We start from the raw sequence: 22,533 nt of genomic DNA, 5'->3' as shown, positions 1-22,533 counted from the left end.
TACACTGACCAGTCTATCGCCCTCCCATATTTATTGGCCCTACCTCAATCTTCTGAAGAAGAGGAGTGGCTGCACAGGCTAGACCACAGACGACCTGTCTCCTACAATGATGACATGATCTTTTTGTAGGGTTTGGAGGTACTGAGAAAGGAAAAGAGGTGACCATGCGTGCTATTTCATGTAGCATTACACTTTCTATTAAGATCTGCCATGCCTAGGATACTAAATTCACACAGCTAACATTTAAGCACACTATATGATGGCCATGACAGCTTCTACTGCTCCTACCACAGGCATTCCCATGGTTGGCATTTACCAGACAGCCCATTGGTCTTCTCTACATACCTTTGCTAAATACAGCTGCCTGGCAGCTCAGGCACGGAGTGATGGATACTTCACATGGCTCTGTTATAGGATTTCCTTGGTTAATTAGGCACTCACCAATCCCGCTTTCTGGTAGGTACTGCTTTTCGACTCACTCATAAGGTGAGGAATCTGCTATCTATTAGAGGGTAAATTTACTAAGTAGTATCCACCAGATAGGGCTTGTTTAGACTTAATCGCATCCGCTAATTATAGGATGTTAAAAAATCAAAAAATCTGAAATCCTCATTAAATTTCGGTAATTTAACAGGAAAACAATTCCTGGTAATTACAGGGATATGCAGATTTTTTTTGTTGTAGACACCAACATCTGTATTTTGTTTCCCATTACAGGGCAAAAACACAGAATAGATGCTATTAATCTTACCCGATAATTTTAGAGACCCCGGGTGTTGGATTTTATCAAGTGTGATAAAAAACCAAATACCCCTCGGGGTACTCATATTCCGACCCTATGCCTCACTCCAACTAAATGAGGTCGGTCCCTGAATGAAAAAAAAGGTGACATAGTCTTAACTAGTTGGCCAGAGGATTAGTCCAGATTAATATTTACTCATCCTCAAATAAGCAGGGAACACAATTTGGGTTTTTGCTTTCAGATCGTCCAGTGACATTACTGTTGTGGCTTCACTTTATTACGTTCAAGCATGTTTGTCAATTGTGGCTTTAATTCTCTTGTGCCACCTCCTTGCAGCATTGCAATTCTCCTCTACCTCTCCCGCAAGTTTGACACCCCGGACCACTGGTACCCAGCAGACCTAGAGAAGCGCACTAGGGTGGACGAGTATTTCGCTTGGCAGCACACCGCGGTGCGGGCGTATAGCTCAGAGGTCTTCTGGTGCAAGGTAAGCAGCAGAGGGCATGGAATAGTGCCTGGTTATGCTTGTTTTTGAGTATAGCTGTTCTTCAGATGTCTGGTTCAGGGTGTAATAGTTAATTCATTTGTGTTTTGTTGCTTTTACTCTTCCCCTGTGTCGCGATCTATATACCTAGCTTTTTTAAAAGAGAGAATGGAATAAAGTTGCCACCTAGCTCCATGTTGCTGGACACCATGTTTGCAATCCTGAGCTTTTATTAGACAACCTATATTTTTTGGGGACTTGTAGCCTTGGGTGGCTCCCATTGATCTGAAATGGCAGGGGCACGTGTGGTAACATTGATTTGCGAAAGAAAATTCCATGACTACAACCATGGTGTCCTGAAAGCATGGAATGAGAGGGCAACAGCAGTATAGGGACTAGGGTTATGGATTACTATGCATCCGTATCTAGATTCTCTTTATTCATGGAGAGTGCCGATCACTCCTCCGGGAGTGTTGTAAGATCCCTATACGTCCCAGAATGCCTGCCAGGGATAGGAAGGCTGATGAGTGTATAGCAATGGACATGCATTAGTGTGGGTGTCCTTAAGTGTACTGTCAGAGTAGGCAAGGTAACTTTTATGCATCAAAGGGTCTATCCTAGTAGGTGATCTGAGATCTTGCTTTCTGAGATGCTTTATAGTACTCCTGTCCTATGAACGTCTCGTTTGTATAGCTGGGGTATATAGGTGGGACACTCTCAGGTGAGGGTTGTCTTTTGTTTGCGTGTGCTTTGTTAAACATAGAGCCCTGAACATTGTCATCTAGCAGAGCTCAAGCTCCACATGTATCCTTCTTTGGGTGTGCCTTAAGGTGTGGTGTCTATCGCCTTAGACTGCCCATAAGTCCTTCTGGGAATTATACAGACAAAAGCGGCAAGTGATTACCATGTGTTAGGGTTTTGGGAGGATTGGCGTGGAGTATCTCTGGATGCTAGTGTTTTCTCCTGGGAGCTATAATGAAAAATAGTGTGAAAAAACCTACCATTACAATAGAAGCTTGCGGGCAAACTAAGGGGCAGATTTCCTAGATTCTTATAGAGCGCAATGCAGCAGCCGCAAATGCTGCGCGAGAAGGAGGCAGCAGGAGAGCACCATATTTACAGAAATATGGCACTCTCCTCCCCTCTCCCTAGGTCCAGTGCAGAAATATGCTGCCATGCACCACAGACACACCATTCCACCGTAGCGCAAGGGTGTCTATGTGAGTCCAGTATAGGTTATGTACTGTAAGGGAACCCTTCCAGTACACAATTCTATGCTTAGACCAATTTGAAGCCTTTCCCCACTTTGTATGTATGCTGAACAGTGCAGCACGTAAACAAAGTCAGAAAAGAAAGGAGAAAATAAAACATTTCTCCTTTGTAGTGCCTATTTGAAATGGGCACTATTCTCTTGCGCTAAACCCGGTCTACTTTTTAAGTGAATAGGGGTTAGTGTCAGAAACCTTGGGTGGTTGCATGGGAACACACATGCATCACTCATGGTACGCCCCTTTGGCACTAAGTAATGCAAAGCAGGGCTAAGCACTGCTTTTCGTTACTTTCAAGTTATTGTCCAGCGTGAAACCGGTTTTACGCTGGAAAGTAAATAGGTTAAAAAAGATTTAGCGTTGTTCTGCGTCACTTTTGTGATGCAAATACGGCTTTAAATCTTAGTAAACAGACCCCTCATGAGCTAATTTACAAGCCCCTTGCACCTCTGATTCGTCACTTTTTCCCAAATTAAAAGTGATGCCCAGGCAGCGCAAGGGGCTTTTAAATAACTCCCTTAGTATTTAACTAGAGCTGGAGTGGGGCTGCAAGCCATCCTTCTGTTTGGAAAGCTGGAATTGCCCCATTATCAATCAATTTCATTAGCTCGTATGATTATCAAAATCATTGGCTTTGTTTCTGCCAAACAATATTGTGCAATATACTAAAGTCACATTGGGAGTTGGAAAAGTCGTTCCAACTCATAAGGTGCCTTAGTCAGCCATACCGATTCTCAAAGAAATAGAGGCCTCTAATGTCTCCCTCGGTTCCAAGACCAGAAGTGGGATGGCAACAGATCAGTAACTTGGATGCTCTCCCCGCGTGACAGATTCCCTCTTGTTAATTGTGGCGGCTGGCATAAGGAGGAACACATGGTAATTGAAGGGACCGCTGCAGAAAACTGGATGCTGATTACACAAGCGGTCAGTTATTATGCCGCTGCCGAGTACCTGTGACCTAGGCAGAACAATGTCATCCCATGACCATTGGATCTGAAATCTTATGATTTTTTAAGGAATACGTTGTATGCCATATGTTGAAGCCCTGAAGAAGTCTCATTGGAGACGAAACGCGTTGGCTATAAGGCTATGATATGTGCAATGTTAAAAAGAAAATCTGCTTGTGAAAAATAAAGAGGAAAATTTCGCCAAGAAACATACACTTTGTCTCTAGATGTTTCTTTATGCGATACTGTTCTTGAATATTGATATGATATGTTAGTATCAATGTATATAGTGCTGAAACTCATTGCATTGGCCATCTCCATCAGGAGTGATAAGTGATAGCCTCCCCCTGTTCTCAGGAGTAATGGGTTGTTGTCCCATAACTTTCTTCCCCAAAAGCCTATGTCTTTTTCTGTGTATGGATAAAGTACAGTATCATCCGTTTCTTTCTTTGAGCTTATTTATCTGGTGGCTCAAGAAGGAAACTTCCACCTTCTGCTAAGATGAAGTCAGCTCTCCGCAAGATGGGTACTCAAGCTCCCTTCTTCCTGCAGGTCCTGACCCCCATACTTTTGGATACAGAAATGGACTCTGAAAGGATGGAAGTCGTCCTGAAACAACTGAATATGATCCTGGACCAGTTTCAGCAGAAGTTCCTGAAGGACAAGCCCTTCATCATCGGCGATGAGATCTCCTTGGCCGACGTGGTGGCTGTCGTGGACCTCATGGAGGTGAGAGCCTGGGAAAGATAGGAACCGGACCCTTGCAAAGAGATTTCTAGCTACCTGATAAATGGGAAATTGCCTGTTTTATATTCCATACTTAGGAGACTATGCAGAAGAGGGTAGTAGAAATATAAACACATGAGACTGTCAGTGCCTATCCCGGCAATGCCCTAGTGATATCAGCCAATCCTTGAGGATGTAGTAATGTGACATAAGAAGATGCTGTATTATTCTTAAGCCAGAGGGTGAAAAATTTAATGTTTCAGCTAAGTGAGTTATCAGCTACAAAGAACACAGAGCTTGCATAAACATAGGCACTTGTTTGAAAACTATCTTTGACCAACTGGTCTTCTTCCAGTGTCTGTTAGTCACTGACACACTTTTGGGAGGGCAACTTTTGAATCCATCACAGGAGTAGATAAGCATTATGGCTGTTCGCTAAAGAGGTCCTTGGTCAGGTGTCTAAAGAAATTGGAAACTTTTAGTAGGAAGTCCTCCCTTAGGGCAGGCTAGCCTATCCTACAAATGCTACTTACAGGGAAATGACCAACACCTGTACTACAGGACATCTGAAACTGAAAATGCTGTGTAATCTGACTACTCCTTTCTGCCAATTTAACTCTCTGCTGTTAGACGACCAAGCAAATTGTCACCATCAAGTTATGGTGCCGATTTATCTGTACACGCCTTTGCACATAAGTCTATTTGCTCGATCTAGACATATTTTTAGAACCTTCATTGTGCATGGCACCCATGATAATGTTGGGTTCATCTTTCTCACCCAAATGAGTTCCTGCTGTAACCGGCGTGCCTATAAGGAGTGCTTTACATTTCCTGCTGCACCCCATCAGTCCTGTAGACGGGCTCGTTTAGTAATCTATAGCTGGAGAGATCCAGAATTGGCCCTTATAGAGGCTCCCACTCACCACTGTCTCCTAAAAACGTTCAGCTATGTTACCTCTCCCATCTGCGTTGAGTACTCCAGCCTGGTCTATACCTGTCATGGACTTAGTATTCAAAGTAAATGCATCTATAACCATTCATCTAGGTGACTATAATACCTGTGGATTGCGTAATTCTCGCCTGCCTCTGTATCAAACATCTGGAGAGACCCAGCAAGGAACTTATCTGGTTAATTTGTTATCATAAATAGGAGACTTATGTTTCCTGACAAAAGCACATCATGCATCTTAGTACTTCCTGATCACTCCAGAACCATCAGCCATAATGCTCTATACACTTAGGATGATAGAATGGGTATCAAAGGCACAGGGCTAAAGTAGCTTAGACCTTACCTAACCAACTGATTCAATTGTATTAAAATAGGCAATCCCGTATCAGCTCCCACAGCTGTGCCCTACAGAGTACTTCAGGGCTCTATTCCTACTTGTCAACCTTTATTTTGAGCACCTTGGCATGGTGTATACTAAATGTATCATTACTTTCCACTAGGACGATGGTGAAATCCTGCTTTACCTCAGATGTATTGGCTCCCTGCTACCTGCCTTACTGAACTTGGCTGTAGGTGTTTCAGTGGAAACTCAGGGGTATTACTTAAGACACTGAATTTCTCCTCCTCCTGCCCAACGGTTCACAAGAATTTCTGCTTGACTGGACTCAAAAAACAAAAAGATCTGAACATCTTTCTCAAGACTGTGAATTCAGCTAAATCTGTCAGCTTCAAGTCTTGATAGATCTCTCTTTCTCTCGATGTACATCTCAAGGAAACCACCAAGTGTTCTAGATATCAACGGAAGCTACTGGGAAACATCAAACCTTTCATTCCCCTTTAAGATTTCAACTGCACTTCTTTAGACATATCTAGCTCCTCTCAAGGTTGTACTCCTCTCAGGCACAAGGCTGATCAGAAACACCAGGAAATGTGACAGCATCGCCCCCCCTTTCTTGATTCTCTGCATGGGTTTGGGCAACCTGAATATCAAACCAACAATATCGATATGACAGAATACCGAGAAAAAATATCAAAAGAAAAATATCGACAGGTTGGTAATTCTAGATGTTCTATACCAAATTCCACATATACGTAGCTACGCGGTACATATATCTTTAAGGTATGTGGATGTGGAGTTGGGAATAGTAAATTTATACTTCCCTTTATGCATTTACCTTTCAATGTTTTTCCCTTGATATTGTACTACCAAGATAATGTTGGGGAGTAGGGGCGTGGGCGAAGGCCGGGCAAAATGGCTACTTGCTAGTGCGTCTCAGACAGCCTAGATCGCAATCCCCCGCACAGTTTGCACAATCATCCTTGCCTAGCGACCCCCAGCCCACCAAACATTAAGCAGTAATCCTGGGACATACCTGGGAACTCACACCAGCCTTGAAGACACCAATGACACGGTGGAGGGGAGGAGCGGTGCGGTGTGGTCCAGGCTTGGTCCTGTGTGCGCTGCACCGAGGCTGCACTGCGGCAGGCCGCCCCTTCCAGTTACCAACTCTTACCTCAGCCCCATGGTGGGGGACCCCCACAAGTGACCAGGTCGGTGAGAGGTGCTGTCTGCTTCTGCAGGTGCTGCTCCAATACGGCGCTGATACAGGCCACGCTGGGAGAGCCGCAGTGGCCTAGCGACCATCAATGCAGTGCCGAGTTAAGAAAGCAGAGCTCCTGCCGTGGAGCAAAGAGGATTGGGCCCCTTGCAACTGCAAGACACAGCACAGAGGATAAATACCCCAGAGGTAGCTGGAGAGTCGATCGGGCCACTGAACACCTGAGCGTAATTGGAACTACGTTGACCTCCACAAGGGCTGCAACATCATGTGTGAATGCCCTGAGGGAGGTGCCTCGGTCAGGATGATAACCTAGCAGACTGCCCCGACCTGCAGCTGTCTCCAAAGCAGCAACAACCAGAGGGGGGGCATGACCTCTCCACCTTCTACACCTCCCTCCTCAAGACACCTGAAAAACCTCTTGGTGACTGACACTGGAACTGACACCCCCCCCTCACAACTAGAAGGGGCCACTTGAAGACCAAGCCAAGGAGTGTTGAGTGAGGAATCCCAACAGGCTGCAGGGACGGGGGCGCTGATCCCCCCTAACACCTAGGTTGAGCAGCGGAGATGACACCCTTGAGACCTGCAAGGGTTGGAGCAGAACTACACACATCAACGTGCGAGCGGGGGTAAGGGAGCCAGAGGCAAACGGCAGAGCAAAATTGTCAAGCACACTATTGCCATGACAACAATGCCTGAACAAGCTCCACAAACATTTGAAGAAGCACAGGCCCTGTTTTGCTTACCACAGACACTATGTCGGAACCCTCTCTGAAAGACATCATGGCTGCAATCCAGGTAATTAAAGGAGCACTGGAACCAAAAATAGATACAGTCGTGATGGAAATGACCCTCTTGCGGGCAGACCTCAAGAAAATCAGTGACAGAGTCACACATACGGAGCACACTGCAGACAGACACCAAGTCCCTCCAAACATTAGTGGCACGAGACCCCATGGAAAATGACGGATCACTGACAGAATATTGACAGTCAGAATATCTAGGTACAAAAATATTGACGCAAAAATGTCGATGTCCAGAATATCAAAGTCCTAGCTACAGAATGGTAAGAACAAAAATATTGAAAAAAATATAATTGTTAAAAATACTGCTGTTAAAAATATTCATTTTTTTTACTGTTTAAAATAATGTAAAATAAAGTAAATAATACATATAATAAAAAAGTTTCAATTATTAGAAAATGTTTAAAATTATAAGTAATACATATGTAAAAATAAATTGAACATTTATATGTATAAAATATAATATATACTTAATAATATTTATATAAATAATAATTGTTATAACTTATACATTGTTAAAACTTAATAAATTATAAATACACACATATTACCTACTGGCGGTCGCCAGTAGGTATATATAGTTAGGATTTTTTCTCTATGGGATTTTTGAAAATTCTATGTCTAATAACTTTGGCGTTTGTGGACGGAATTGGCTGAAATTTTCAGGAAAATGGCACATTTTGTTTCTGAGCAGCCCTTGAAAATTTGGGGGGGGGTTCGTCAAGGGGGGGCCGAGAAAAAAGGGGGGTCCCAAAACGTGTTTTTAACATTGAGTTTTCCATAGGGCGGTTGGCCTCACTTTTAGCCCGAACGGCTGAATGGATTTGCACGAAACTTGGCAAAATTGTAGGGACTGGTAGCCCGATGTGCCTTTTGTAGGTCTCAATATATGTGCTCCAGTGGATTTTGAGAAATTAACGTTTAAAAAAAGATATATATCTGTAACAGCGGACCAGGCAGCGTCCCAGGACGCGTACTTTTCGCGCAACGGAGCTTTGTGAAGCGAAGCTGATTGGTTCTCTGGCGTCTGTCAACATTCCAAAAAGTCCGTAGCGGCCGCCATCTTGTCTCTCTGTAGGATCGAGAGACAAGAGGAGGCCAAGACAAAGGGGGAAATAACCATAAGGGGGCATAGTAGATCCTCGCTGACCCCCTAGGTTTGATGTGGAGGTTTTAAAAGGGCCCCGCGGGGCAAAAAAAATAATAATAATAATAATCGAACGGCTGAATGGATTTGCACGAAACTTGGCAAAATATTAGGGACTGGTAGCCCGATGTGCCTTTGCTAGGTCTCAATATATGTGCTCCAGTGGATTTTGAGAAATTAACGTTCAAAAAAAGATATATATCTGTAACAGCGCTCCGCTTCGCGTACTTTTTGCGTTACGGAGCTTTGCGAAGCTGATTGGTTCTCCGGCGTCTGTCAACATTCCAAACAGTCCGTAGCGGCCGCCATCTTGTCTCTCGGTAGGATTGAGAGACAAGAGGAGGCCAAAGCGAAGGGGGAAATGACCATAAGGGGGCATAGTAGATCCTTCCTGACCTCTTAGGTTTGATGTACCATTTTGCCAAGTTTGGTTTAATTCCGTTCAGCCATTCAGGCTGTAGACGTATGTAAATGTCCTATGGAAAATTGCATGGGGAAAACACATTTGAAAGTGTTGAAATTTAGAACCAATTAAAATGTTACTTTGGTTTTGTATTTGTGTGTGATGAAAGTTAATTGGTTATGTATATATTTCAAATGAGAGGAAACCACAGCCATTTTGTGATACTACTGTCTGAGGTACATTTGTGAGGAATTTTTGGTGGTGAATTTCTGGTGTTTGATTTACACAGTACTAACACTTCTCCTACTTTTAAAAAGGTGAGTTGTTAATTTGTAAGGGGAACTATGTTGTACACTTGAAGATAATTTGAAAAATGTTTTCTGTTATTTATTTGCAGTCCTTCTGTTATACTAAATACATGATAAAGTTAGTTTTATATTATGTATTACTAAAAACGATAAATGAAAGTGATTATTTTTTTCTGCAATTTACAGCAAGCAATTTCAAAATAAAATGGCTCACAATGAAGAGACCGTGGCAATTTCTTTTGAATTGTCCACTACATTGATTGAAATTGAGAGCACCAATAATGAAATATTGTCACAAGGAGGACATGACTTGTATGATTCCATTAGATTGATTGAAATGGACAGCACCAAGAATGAAATATTGTCACAAGGAGATGACTTGAATGATTCCACTACATTGATTGAAATTGAGAGCACCAATAATGAAATATTGTCACAAGGAGGAGATGACTTGTATGATTCCATTAGATTGATTGAAATGGACAGCACCAATAATGAAATATTGTCACAAGGAGGAGATGACTTGAATGATTCCACTACATTGATTGAAATTGAGAGCACCAATAATGAAATATTGTCACGAGGAGATGACTTGAATGATTCCACTACATTGATTGAAATTGACAGCACCAATAATGAAATATTGTCACAAGGAGGAGATGACTTGAATGATTTTTTTGATCAATCTCTTGATGGCGAATTTATCGAGTGTTTGGAGACCATAGAGTTACAAGAATCATCATTGGAGACTTTTCATGAGGACATTGCTGATGAGGACATGTTACTAGTTCTTTCAAATTTAGAAAATTCTGAAGAATAAATTTATATTTAGAAATCAAAAATTGTTTGAGACATTATTCATTTTTATTTTTAATTTATGAGGTTGTAGCGAAGTGATTGTAGTATAAAATGAGACTTATAGTATAGAGTGCAACATTTTTATGTTACATGGTAAGTTTACTCATATTTACTTCCCTTCTGCCACTATATTATCTCCAATGTGTATTTGACATCTCTTCTTCATCTCCGGCCTCCTTTCTCTCACTGTGTGTCTCCGATGCATCTTATCGCTGCTATTTTGTGTAATTACAGAAGAGAGTAAAATAAAATAGTTCGGAACGTGAAAAGGGGGCAAAGTAGAGTACTCCTCACCCCCTAGGCCTTTTTAGGCGGTCCCAAAAGGATCAGTTTCTGCTTTCCTGAGAGATTATGGTATGAGTTCCATATACCACAATAACTTGCATTACAACATGCAAGATATCTATCTCCTATTACCAACTTTTGGAGATATTCGCGCTAAGCGCGAATATCTCCAAAAAGTAACACCTGCCCTGAGCAGTTCTTAGCCATGTTATCCAATGGGAGGTGGATAACATGGCTAAGAGCATTAGCTCGGTAATGCATGAATATCGCTGAGTTTTTAGCGATATTCATGCATTGCGGCCGTTTATTATCGCATTTGCGATAAACCTTGATAATAGCAAGGTTTATCTTCGATAATTTCTGACGATGCTTAGTGGTAAAAAATTCGTTGGTAAGCATCGTTAGCGATAAATATCGCTTAACTTTGGTAATATGCCCCAACGTCTGTTAACGTTCGATTCGAAGGAAATGAGGAAGTGTTGAAAAACATTGTCTGCGCCATCTTGCCTTTTTTGAAATGCCACACTTTTGTCGTGCACGGCAGCCATTTTAGATGTCTTGACCAGACCCACTCTCTGCACGCTGTCGATTCGTAGCATGGCTCCTCACCCACGCAAGCATCTTCCCCAGGCACTGGTCACCACCGCTCCCTGTCTTATGCATGGGCAATAAACCTCCCCCCATCCGCGCTGCTCTTCCCTGAGAATCACACTCTGTGCCCGCCCGACACCTCCCTTTCGCCCTATTCACTACCGCACCCTCTGACACTCCTCTTCCTCTGTGTCCGATTGTCCAGGCTATCAGCTAGCCCTGCAGATGTAGTTTATGGCCCCAGCTGTAAAGAATCACCCCTCTTCAAAGGAGTTATAGTAGATCAAGGCCCACACCCGATGAGATCCGTCACACCACACGTGTTCCTACTATCTGAAAACCATCCTGTATTGTGATTGGGGAGGGGACCGAGCCTGAAGCGGAAGATTCCAGGAATGACTCTTTGTACATCAAAGTTTTTACAATTATGTGTCACATTAAAAATATATAGCACTCCAACAAAGTAGTAGGAATATAAAACTTTAATAACATATAAATATATACAACAAAACAAAAACAGTAAAAACATTTAAACAACGAAGAGACCGTGGCAATTTCTTTTGAATTATCCAATAGATTGATTGAAATTGACAGCACCAATAATGAAATATTCTTGTCAGTAGCGGTCTGTTGTGCGAATAGTTCCAAGGCAGCAGAACGCGCTGAAATCTAGATGGCACGAAGGTGATGTCTAGTAAGTTGCCGCCCAGCAAATAACGGCGTGGGGCGCCGCGGGGGTGAGTGAGTCCAGTAGGCACCACACAGTTCTGGTGTCAACTGCTATGCTAATGTAGTGGTTAATGTTTTGTTTTCTCTAGAAAATGTAAAAGAGGGGGAGGCAGTCCAAAGTTCCGTTAAAAGGGCAAAGGAAAGGATCGGTGGTTTGAACTATCAGTCAAAAAGGGGAGGGGGTGCAATAATTTTTCCTACCGGGTCACACTGTGCTTTCACCGGAAGTGAGGTCTGCAGGATTCTAGTAATTCAAAGTGAGGCTGGCGCCAGCATGGGAGCACCGACGTCCCGCGGATACAGTTTCGTCACTCCACGGGCGATCATGGCAGTCATTCCCCATCGGGGGTCGGAGACTCCCGCGGCTCCTCTAGAATCTTCAAGGTCGTGGAGGACTACGGTGGTGGAGTCAACCAGTGACCGGGCCATTTCTTTATGCTGGGCCCGCTCTTGCCAGGTCGACCGCCATTTTGAGAGTTCGGCAGCTACCGGCGATCGCGGGGTCACATGAGCGGACGGGCTCCACCCTGCCGGGCGAGACGTTGCAGCATGGCCACAGTGGAAGAACCCTTTTCCGGGCGCCTGGAGCGCTGAGGGTGCAGCTGGGAAGCCTCCACCTGGGGAGGCGGCAGAGGCCTGTTCGCACCGTCTCTCCCTCCCAGTGCACCCCACGGCGTCTCGCTTGAGATTTGTTATGGCCGGACCAGGCGATGAGGACGAGGGGGGGGGGGTCGGAGGCAAGTGCAAGACATCCCCCCCCAGTGTTGTCGCAGCCATTATTCAAGAAAGAAGAAGTGTCCCGTCCGTCTTCGGGCCGGGCTTCCGGTAGATGTCGGCCGGACGCCCCTGGCTCTGGCCCCATGAACGGGTTTCTTGGTTTATCGGCTGCAGCCGGATCCCGTCGGCCTCGGCCCCCCGACCGTTGGTGGCCGGACCGGAAGAGCATGTGGCGGGACTACCTGCAACTCTCAAGGGCCACCGCGGCCGGACTGGGAGAGAGAGGGGAGGGTCGAGGAGACATTCCCCCCCCCCTGCAACTGTTCAGCGTTGTAAAGGCAATCCCCTGGCCGGGTCCCGCTGGCCTCGGCCTCTCCTCCGGCTACACCCTACGTTAGGATCTCCTGGCCGAGGCGTGGCAGCAGGACCTGCCTTATATGGGCTGCTCCCGGCTGGGCGTAGTCGGAACCCTGCCCCACCTTGGAAGTTTCCAGAGTGGGGGCGGATGTTCTACTGACTTGCATTTTCCCTAGTCTATCGATTTTTTGGGCGTGGCAGGCGGTGGGACAGCGAGGGGTGATTTGGTTTCTCTTACTGTTTTTCTGGTCTCTCACCACTGGCATATTTTAACGTTTTCTTGTTTCTAGGACATTAATAGGTTTTATCATTACGTTATGTTATCGTTTCTTTGTTTGTTGTTTAATAAAAGTTCATGTTCATCAGTGGCCTACTGATTTTCGTTTTCCTATTCTTTTCTTTCCAGGTTGTTTCATGCTAAAGTTTCTGTTAACAGGATACAGTGATCACTTCGTTATTATTGCATATGTCCTTTTCACTAGGGGTGCTCTCTGGTCGGGCCAGATGACGTATCTCTAGTAAATGGTCCGGGTGAAACAGGTGCATCAATCAGTGGGGAGTAGATAGGCATGACAGATTACAACGGGGGAGAAAGGTCCGCATTACGTACCCTTTCACTACTTGCAAAGATTTTCCTACGTTTATTTGCAAACAGGGAATACCTCCAAAAAGAACTAATTCCCAAACAGTCAATGTTAGGACAATCAATCAATCAATGAGGAATGAAATAGGTACGACGTGTTAAAGGCTTGCGTTACCTACCCTTCACTATCTGCAAAGGGAGAGAGAATATTCCTATTCTTCCTCGTTTGCAGGCAGAGAAGATCCTTAAGAGAATTAACTTCGAACAATTCAATGCTCGATTCAAACAATCAACAAGGGGTACTGTGAACACAAATGAACGCCGCTTATGTACATACGCATTGCTATTTTCAACAGGTTGTTCCTAATGTTTCTATTTTAGCGAGGTCAAAAAGAGATCCCATTAGTGGCCTACTGATTTTGCTCGATTCCTTTTGTTTTTTTACACGATTTTTCGCTATCTGCAAAGACTAAACAGAGTATTGCGACTCTGTGCTTGTTTGTAAATAGAGAATGAACCAAAGAGAACAATCAATCAAATGGAGAGAGAAGCAGGCACGACGGATTACAAAGGGGGCAAAGGGCTGCGTTAACTACCCTTCACTATCTGCAAAGAGAGAGTACTCCTAATAGAAATGAGGGGTGGGGGGCAGCATTCAAAGCAGATCAGTGTGCATAAACACGAAAATGTTTTTACTTACCACGTACTTGACATTCGACAGCTTATGATATTTGCTATTAAAAAACCATTGAAATTCACTGAAAAAACCATAGGTTATAGACCATATATAGTTAGGAATTAGCATTTACAAAACCTTGAAAATTCACTGAAAAAACCATAGGTTATACACCATATATAGTTAGGAATTAGCATTTAAAAAACCTTATTTTACTCACACAAAACCATTGAAATTCCATATATAGTTAGTTGCACTAACTATATATCGCGCACCCGCAATCCACTGCTGATCATGTCACATATTACATCATTCATGACATGGTCAGTGACATCACTGATGACATCTCAAATGACATCACTGATGAGATCACTGATGACATCATCTCAGTAGAGAAAATATTGGATAGCGTAAGGGTAAAAATTACTATTCCTATTCCATTGAGTCTAACAGTAGGGAAAGTGTTGGATAACGTAAGGGTAAAAATTACTATTCCCACTCCAGAGAGTACAACAGTAGGGAAAAAATTGGATAGCGTAGGGGTAAAAATTACTATTCCCACTCCACTGAGTGCAACAGTAGGGAAAGTATTGGATAGCGAAGATGTAGAAATTACTATTCCCACTCCAGAGAGTGCAAAAGTAGAGAAAACGTTGGATAGCGTAGGGGTACAATTTACTATTCCCACTCCAGAGTCCAACAGTAGGGAAAGTGTTGGATAGCGGAGGGGTAAAAATTACTATTCCCACTCCAGTGAGTGCAACAGTAGGGAAAGTTTTGGATAGCGGAGGGTAAAAGATTACTATTCCCACTCCAGTGAGTGCAACATTAGGGAAAGCGTTGGATAGCGGAGATGTACAAATTACTATTCCCACTCCAGAGAGCGCAAGAGTAGGGAAAGAGTTGGATAGCGTAGGGGTAAAAATTACTATTCCCACTCCAGTGAGTGCAACAGTAAGGAACTTGTTGGATTGGGGAGGGGTAAAAATTACTATTCCCACTCCAGTGAGTGCAACAGTAGGGAAAGTGTTGGATAGCGTAGGGGTAACATTTGCTATTCCCACTCCAGAGAGTGCAAGTGTAGGCAAAGGGTTGGATAGCGCAGGGGTAAACATTTCTATTCCCATTCCAGAGAGTGCAACAGTAGGGAAAGTGTTGGATAGCGTAGGAATAAAAATAACTATTCCCACGCCAGTTAGTGCAACAGTAGAGAAAGTGTTGGATTGCGGAGGGGTAAAAATTACTATTTCACTCCAGTGAGTGCAACAGTAGGGAAAGTGTTGGATAGCGTAGAGGTAAAATTTACTATTCCCTCTCCAGAGAGTGCAACAGTAGGGAAAGTGTTGGATAGCGTAGAAATAAAAATAACTATTCCCACTCCAGTGAGTGCAACAGTAGGAAAAGTGTTCGATAGCAGAGGGTTAAAATTAACATACCTATTTAAATTAGATAACCAATTATTAAATAATTAATAGGAAATTATAAGTACTGATGAATAAATATTAATATTTACTTTATTATAATTAAATTACTTCCCACCCTATTCTCCATAAACCCACTCTTAAAAACACTATTAATTTAATTATCAATTAATTAATTAATAAAAATGAATAACCAATTAATAATTTAATTATAAATAGTAAGTAATACAAATTAATATTGACCTTTTTTTATAATTAAATTACTTCCCATCGTAGTCCCCTATAAATCCAGTACCCGCTCCTAAGAAAATAACACAATTAATATAATTATCTGTCAATTAATTAACATTCATTAATAACCAATTAATAATTAATTGATAATACATTATTTATAAATAATAATACATTAAAAAAATACTTTATTATAAATAAATTTCTCCTCACCCTATTCCCCTACAAACCCACAACCTGCTACAGAACTAAAATACACACAAATTAATTTTCATAAAAGTAATTACTACTAAAAATGTAACACATACGTAAAGAAAAACTACACTTATACCAAAAAATTTCATCACATACTTTTAACAAACATACTAAAATACAGAACATTAATATAAATATCGATATTATCAATGATATTTGTACAAACGATGTTACTGTCTTCGATATTAAAAAAGTGATATTTCTTACCTTACTGTCGATATTCTGTGCAATGATTTACTTGCTGTCGATATTCTTGTACCTCGATATTTCAAACTTGATATTGTTGTAGTTCGAAATAAACAACTCAATATTTTGTCTGTTCACCGCAAATGACACCATCCTAGTAAAGCTAGAAGACTACGAGGGGCAAGAAAGGGAAATAATATACTGGTGGTGGATGAATGGGCAGAAGGCCCCAGCGTAGAGCTCTTAAGAAAACTTAAAAACCCAAACACTGAGTCCCAAAAGATTGTCAAACTCATTCTCAGTTGAATGGGCGCTCCGGGATTTGGTGCCACCTCCGTACACCGGCGCCCCACCATGGTTAATCATCACCTGGATATTTAATTATTGGGATAGAGAATGTACTATTTGCATGTTCTCTTGCTTAATAAACTCACATTTTCGTATGTTACTTCCACAAGTTCTCTCTTGTTGATTTAAGGTAACCGCAAATCTCTAATATGCTTTATACTAATGTGAATGTACTTTTTCTCTATCCATGCCCAAGTGTCACTCGGTGTTTCTTCACAGCTGATGATTTGTCATCTTTGTACTTCGTCTACCATTTTACTGCATTCAACCACAAGACATGTGAAGAATCCATTGATGAAACACATGGAATGTTCACTCTTGATTATGGAAAATGGAAAAAAGCTTAGTTAACAAAAAAAAAGAAGCCCTCATGGGTGAAGTTGACTAAAGCTCCAGGCCCCAGTATATGTCAGCTGCCCCTCACTTTCCTCATATGCCTTAGCACTGGGTTTACTGCAACACGATACTAGAACAACTTTGGCTTTCATACATAAAATGCAAGTCTACCCATTCCTGTTCCAATCCTTTCTCCAAACTCCGCATGAACTTCTTTGGGCATGGTAACAACACTAAGAAGCAAGCATTGTGGCAGCAGTGCACTATGCCAGTACCAATAATCACATGTGCAGTAGTCACTATTTTAACCTACAGCGCATCAGTGCCAGATGTGCCAGATGTACTGATATCTGGACGCAAAATATTGGTCTCAGATTGTGGCCAGCAAAGACTTTTAAGATCCAACTTTGTACTAATAATTCAGTTCTTAAAAATCCGAACCGCAGTGGATTGCACTCATGAATTTTAATGAGCTATTTTGCAAATTGCAACGCACTAAAAATGGAGGCCCAACCAGAGATGGTGGCCTGCTGGGGCCAGCAGACTGCCATGCTGGTGACTGTTTTTCAATAATGCAATTTTATTTTAAATGCAGCTTGTTTTTCTTAAAGGAAATTGGGCTGCATTTAGGAAAAAAAGGTTTTCTGTCTTTCAAAGTTTCTTTAAGAATTGGCAGTGGTCCCCAAAACCACTGTCTATTCTTAGACAAACTTTTTTTTAACAATCACAAAATGGAAATGTTCAAAGGGGACCCCTTAGCTTTTGTAAATGCATTATTACCTCCTTTGAATCTGTACATTTTCAAAGTTTTGCAACCAGATTTCGGTCACAAAACATTGATACATAAGAAATTGATTCAATATTTGTTAAGTGCACCTACAATATGCCCCTTCCAGATACCGAATTGGTATCCAGTCAGAATCCTACTATTTCGACTCTTTAAATGAAACTAATACATAGGAAAAAGCATTTTTACGGTTCCAAACACTGAACTGGAGTGTTTGAGGCTGTTAAATGCTTGGTACATCTAGCCCCTACTTCTCTATAATGAGCTGGAAAGCAGACAGGTCTGCTTTTTCTTTTTCTTTTTTTAAATAAGGAGGCGAGAAGTAGCAGTGATAAACACCCAAGAGGTGTTGAACCTAATGATTTTTCATGTGTAATGCCAACTGTGACCTGAAAGGTCTCTAGGCAACTGGGGTGAGGATTTTATTGCAATTGGTATTTAGAGCTAGGCAACAGAGGTATGGATTTTATTGGAACTATTATGGATAGTTGTACAGCTATGCTACTGAGTTTTATCAGATTGAGATCTCTGAAGCTTACCCCAGCAGTTTGAGCTGGACAGCTAATCAGAATAGGACAGTCTTTTGAACCATGAGTTGAGCATGACAAGATAGGCAGCGGGCAGTCTTGCTGCGATCTAACTCTATGGACAACTGCAAGAGAATGGTTGCAAATTTTCCTGCACTGAATTGAATACCAGAAGAGGCAGAATGGATCATTCCCTATAGGGGCTGCTTCAGGGCTGTGACTGATTTGCCGTTTGCGTGACAGAAAAGCTGAGTCTCATGCAAGTATTGTTTTAATCTCATGTTACTTCTTTTTCGAGTTTGAGCCTATTGTCCACGAATTTTTTTAAGGAAAATAATTCATTGGGCATTTTAAAGTCAGCCCAATTTAACAATATTGTTTAAAAAATAATTTCATTTTTAGTTAGAAGTTCTACAGTTAGAAGGCACGATTTGAAAATTGTGTCATACTCAGCTGATTGTCAATCTTTCTCAGGATGATAATATGGCTACATCCCAGTTTTCCCTGTGCCTGGAAAAATTTGCCTCCTGGATTACAAGCTGCTGTCTTAAACCGAACGGCAACAAATCAGAGGTACTGATAGTAGGAAAATCTACCTCCATCTGGACATCGGCTTGGTGGCTGGAGGTCCTGGGTCAGACCCCTTTCCCCCAAATCTAAAACCTAAAACTTGGGAGTATGGTTCGACCCCAAACTGATGTTTGAGAACCATATATATAGGGTAGTGAGAAAATGCTTCTGGACTCAAAAGATCTTGAGGAAGACTCGGGACTTGCTCCCCATCACTTAATATTAGATATGCCAGGGCCAACTTAGTGATGGTACCGCAGGTGCATGGCGTTAGGTTATGGTCCTTTAGCGGCTTTAATTTGGAACTCCCTCTCGATGAACCTGGGAGCTGAACAGCAGATTTGACTTTTCGTGAAGGACTCAAAACTTGGTTGTTTAGGTCAGATGTCACTGTCTAGTGGTTTGCTTCCCCTGTTAGCCTCCCCTTTCTGGTCAGGTTAGGTCTCAGCGCGGGGACACACCGTTTAGGTGTAACCATGCACTTTATAAAATGCTTTATTATTATATTTGAACAATATTCAGTTTTGCGTGCTTAGATTTGTTATTATTTTGTAATGTATGATACAGTTTGTTGGTATACACCCGTTACAACGGATCTTTTACTCCGCAGACCCATTACAACGCGACCATTACTCCGCATACCATTACAACGCATTGCGCTGGGGGGCGCTCTAGGATAGGGGATAAGTATAATTTACTATCCAACACCTTCCCTAGGGTCCACGGGGACTGGAGTTAGAATAGTAATTATACTTACCACTATCCAGCGCCCCAAGGCGCTATGCGTTGTAACGGTATGCGGAGTAAAAGTCGCGTTGTAATGGTCTGCGGAGTAAAAGTATGCGTTATAACGTCATACATCCCAGTTTGTTGAGGTTTAAAGATTTTTTCTTAAAATGTTTACATCGTTTTCCTATAACTGGTAATGAACTATAATCTTGAAATGTAATTACATTTTAATTCAGGACAGATTGAAAACATTTGAGGAGGGGGTGGAAGTTATTCCTACTGATGGCAAAACCTATTTCTACTAAATCAAACTAGTCTATATTGCCTACAATCAGAGAAAGGGATTATTGTATTGGTAATATAAATAATAAAATAATAATTTGCTGTTATTGATCTTTACACAGTAGATCTCCCATACTGTTTGCATAAGCACTTAAATATTGTATATTTTTGTTATGCCACGGGCACTCACTTTATCACCCTCAGCAATGTGACAGTCTGAGTGAAACCCAGCAGATTTGGACCACTCTTTTCAAGGTTATGCACAGATTTGGACAGCAAGTGCTCAATCCATGCAGAACTGAACCCAAACTGATAATCTCTTGTTTTTCATGCAGCCTTTTGCACTTGGCTTTGACATCTTCCAAGATCGCCCGTTGCTGGAGGCATGGCGTGGGCGGGTGGAGGAGGCCCTGGGATCCGAGCTCTTCCAGGAGGCGCACAAGAACGTAATGAATTTCCTGACAAAGCCAAGGGAACCCATAAATCCACCCACGGCGGCGGCATTGAAGGCCAAGTTGTCTTACCTGTACAAGTGAAAATGTTGAGGTCCTCAAAGAAGAGATCAACTAAGTCAGCACCAGTATCGGGATACGACGATTATAACAATAACAAAACTCTGGCCAACATTGAGGCATTCCAAAAAGGCTCAGGATGTTACAAACCTTGCAATAGTCAATTGTAATCCATGGTTCTAAGCATTCCAAAAAGGTTCAGGATGTTACGAACCTTGCAGTAATCATTTGTAATCTATTGTTCTGCCAGTCACACAGGAACACCTTCAATTCAAGGGCTAGCACCCTTGGTAAGACCCAGTAAGAAGGCCTTTCATTGGATGCCTCAGCCTGGAACAGAGTTCTTTATGAGCTAGGCACAAGGGGTTTCTCCAGGCCTTTCTTCCTCCAAGCTCGTACTTCTTAGAAGGTACAATCCTGTTTGATGATGTACTAACTCCTCCTATCGTCCGTCCTTTTTTCTAGTAATTGTATGAGGTGCAAATCTGCGTCACTGATACACATCATGGTTCCAGTCCTAAACTTTCCTTTAAAGGAACCATGACTATGATAGCAATTGGAGAAACTGTTGTCAGCCAAGAACACAACATTCTGGCTTGACTGTTCCCTTACTTTTAATCATCAGGTAGCGAAGCTTTCTGCGACCTGCTGCGGCCTACTAAGAATGCTTTGAAAGGTCCGTCTCCTTCTCCCTTAACACGTGAGAAGGACCATGATCCAAGCTTTGATCCTCTCCCGTCTGGATTATGGGAATGCTTTATATCTGGGAGCCCCGGAGTACACCATCAATAAGCTCCAAATTATTCAGAACTGTGCCGCCCGCAGTCTCCTCCATATTCCTCGTCGGCAATCTGCTAAACAAGCTCTAAGGTGCTTACACTGGCTGCTGATCAGGGAAAGGATTCAGTTTAAGGCTATATACTTGGCCTATAAAGCCTTTTGGAAGAACAGCCCGTCTATTCTCCAATCTCTGATCACTCCCTATCAACTGAAGAGAGATCTTCGGTCATCTGCCTCTTTTCTTGCCCTACAACCCAGAATAAGGAAAGTCAGATGTGGTGGGCACTCCTTCTCATATAATGGTGCCATTGGTTGGAAAGCCCTTCCACTTCAATTACAGAAAGAGCCAAATCTCTTCTCTTTCCTAAAGCTCTTAAAAACTTGGCTGTTCTAGATCCGTATTCATCTCCTCTTGCTCTGTCCCCTGTACTTGTCCGCAGCGCTGGGAGGCCTCCGGGTAGCCATCACGCTTTATAAATGCCATTTCATTCATTCATTCATTTAATTAATTCATTCGTTTTTTGGCTAAGGGAAAGCCCAGCACTGGCAATATGACCCAATGTTGTAGGAACAAATGCTTGTGATTTTCTTAATTGTAGCCATTTTGTGATCCAGGACTATCTAGATGTTTAATTTGTAAAAAAAATAAAAGTAAAAGTGCCAGCACCCTTCCCGGAAGGCCAGTGCAGCCTGTACCACCCATTGCCCTGTCAGCGTTGCAAATGGCAATACCAACACAACTACTGACTATTGCACTCCTACAAGTGTGACAATTCAGACTATTCGAGGCCACCCAAAGCTATAATAATGGCGTGAGCTGCAGGTATTATTAATTTTAATATAGATGTACTTATTAAAGCTCTTGTTGTTCTCAACTCAAAATTAGACAGATAGCGCCAACCTCTTGTGGACTGTCATTAGAGCCGGTGCTGGCAATTAAGTACCGGTGCCTAGCACTACGAACCACCGACTCAAATTATGCACCAACGTTTTCAGGAGTACATCTGGAAAGCTCTGCCAGGTGCTGATTTACAGACAGCCCACTGGGAATATCATGCCAAAATCCCACAGGCTCCTATTTGTGCTGCACAGAGTTCTACATAGTGTAGAAATCAATGTAAAGGAAAAGAGCATTGTAGTAGCCTCCTATGTAAATGCAAAGTTATTCTTCTCGTTGGGGAAAACAACATTTCCCTGCGAAAAAATGTGTTCCCCTCCATACACAACACACCTGGATGTAATGCATTGCCCTTTCCATCCAGTAAGTGGAGTTATTCCATTCCTTGGCTGGAAAAAAATTTCAACCGTTTCCTGGAAACTTTAAGCCCGTAATTTACCAATAATATTGCAGTTCGTCATTCTCTCCTGAATTCCATAGTTCGGTTCACAGAGGTTTAAAATGTCCTCAGTAGTACCACTTTTCTATTCTCAATG

General features: G+C 42.4%; 1 protein-coding gene across 1 annotated transcript in view; it reads left to right on the top strand.

The window, feature by feature from the left end:
- LOC144790944 (glutathione S-transferase theta-1-like) overlaps nt 1-20,343 on the top strand; it is a 32,225-nt gene extending 11,882 nt beyond the window's left edge. Inside the window, exons 3-5 of the mRNA XM_078665570.1 lie at nt 1,079-1,229; nt 3,994-4,170; nt 20,143-20,343. Of these exons, the coding sequence (XP_078521696.1) occupies nt 1,079-1,229; nt 3,994-4,170; nt 20,143-20,343 (529 nt within the window). The remainder of the gene's footprint in view (nt 1-1,078; nt 1,230-3,993; nt 4,171-20,142) is intronic.
- Nucleotides 20,344-22,533: the final 2,190 nt, after the last annotated feature.

Source organism: Lissotriton helveticus, chromosome 11, assembly GCF_964261635.1.
Source record: "Lissotriton helveticus chromosome 11, aLisHel1.1, whole genome shotgun sequence".
Classification (NCBI taxonomy): domain Eukaryota; kingdom Metazoa; phylum Chordata; class Amphibia; order Caudata; family Salamandridae; genus Lissotriton; species Lissotriton helveticus.
This window is presented reverse-complemented; position numbering and strand designations above follow the sequence as displayed.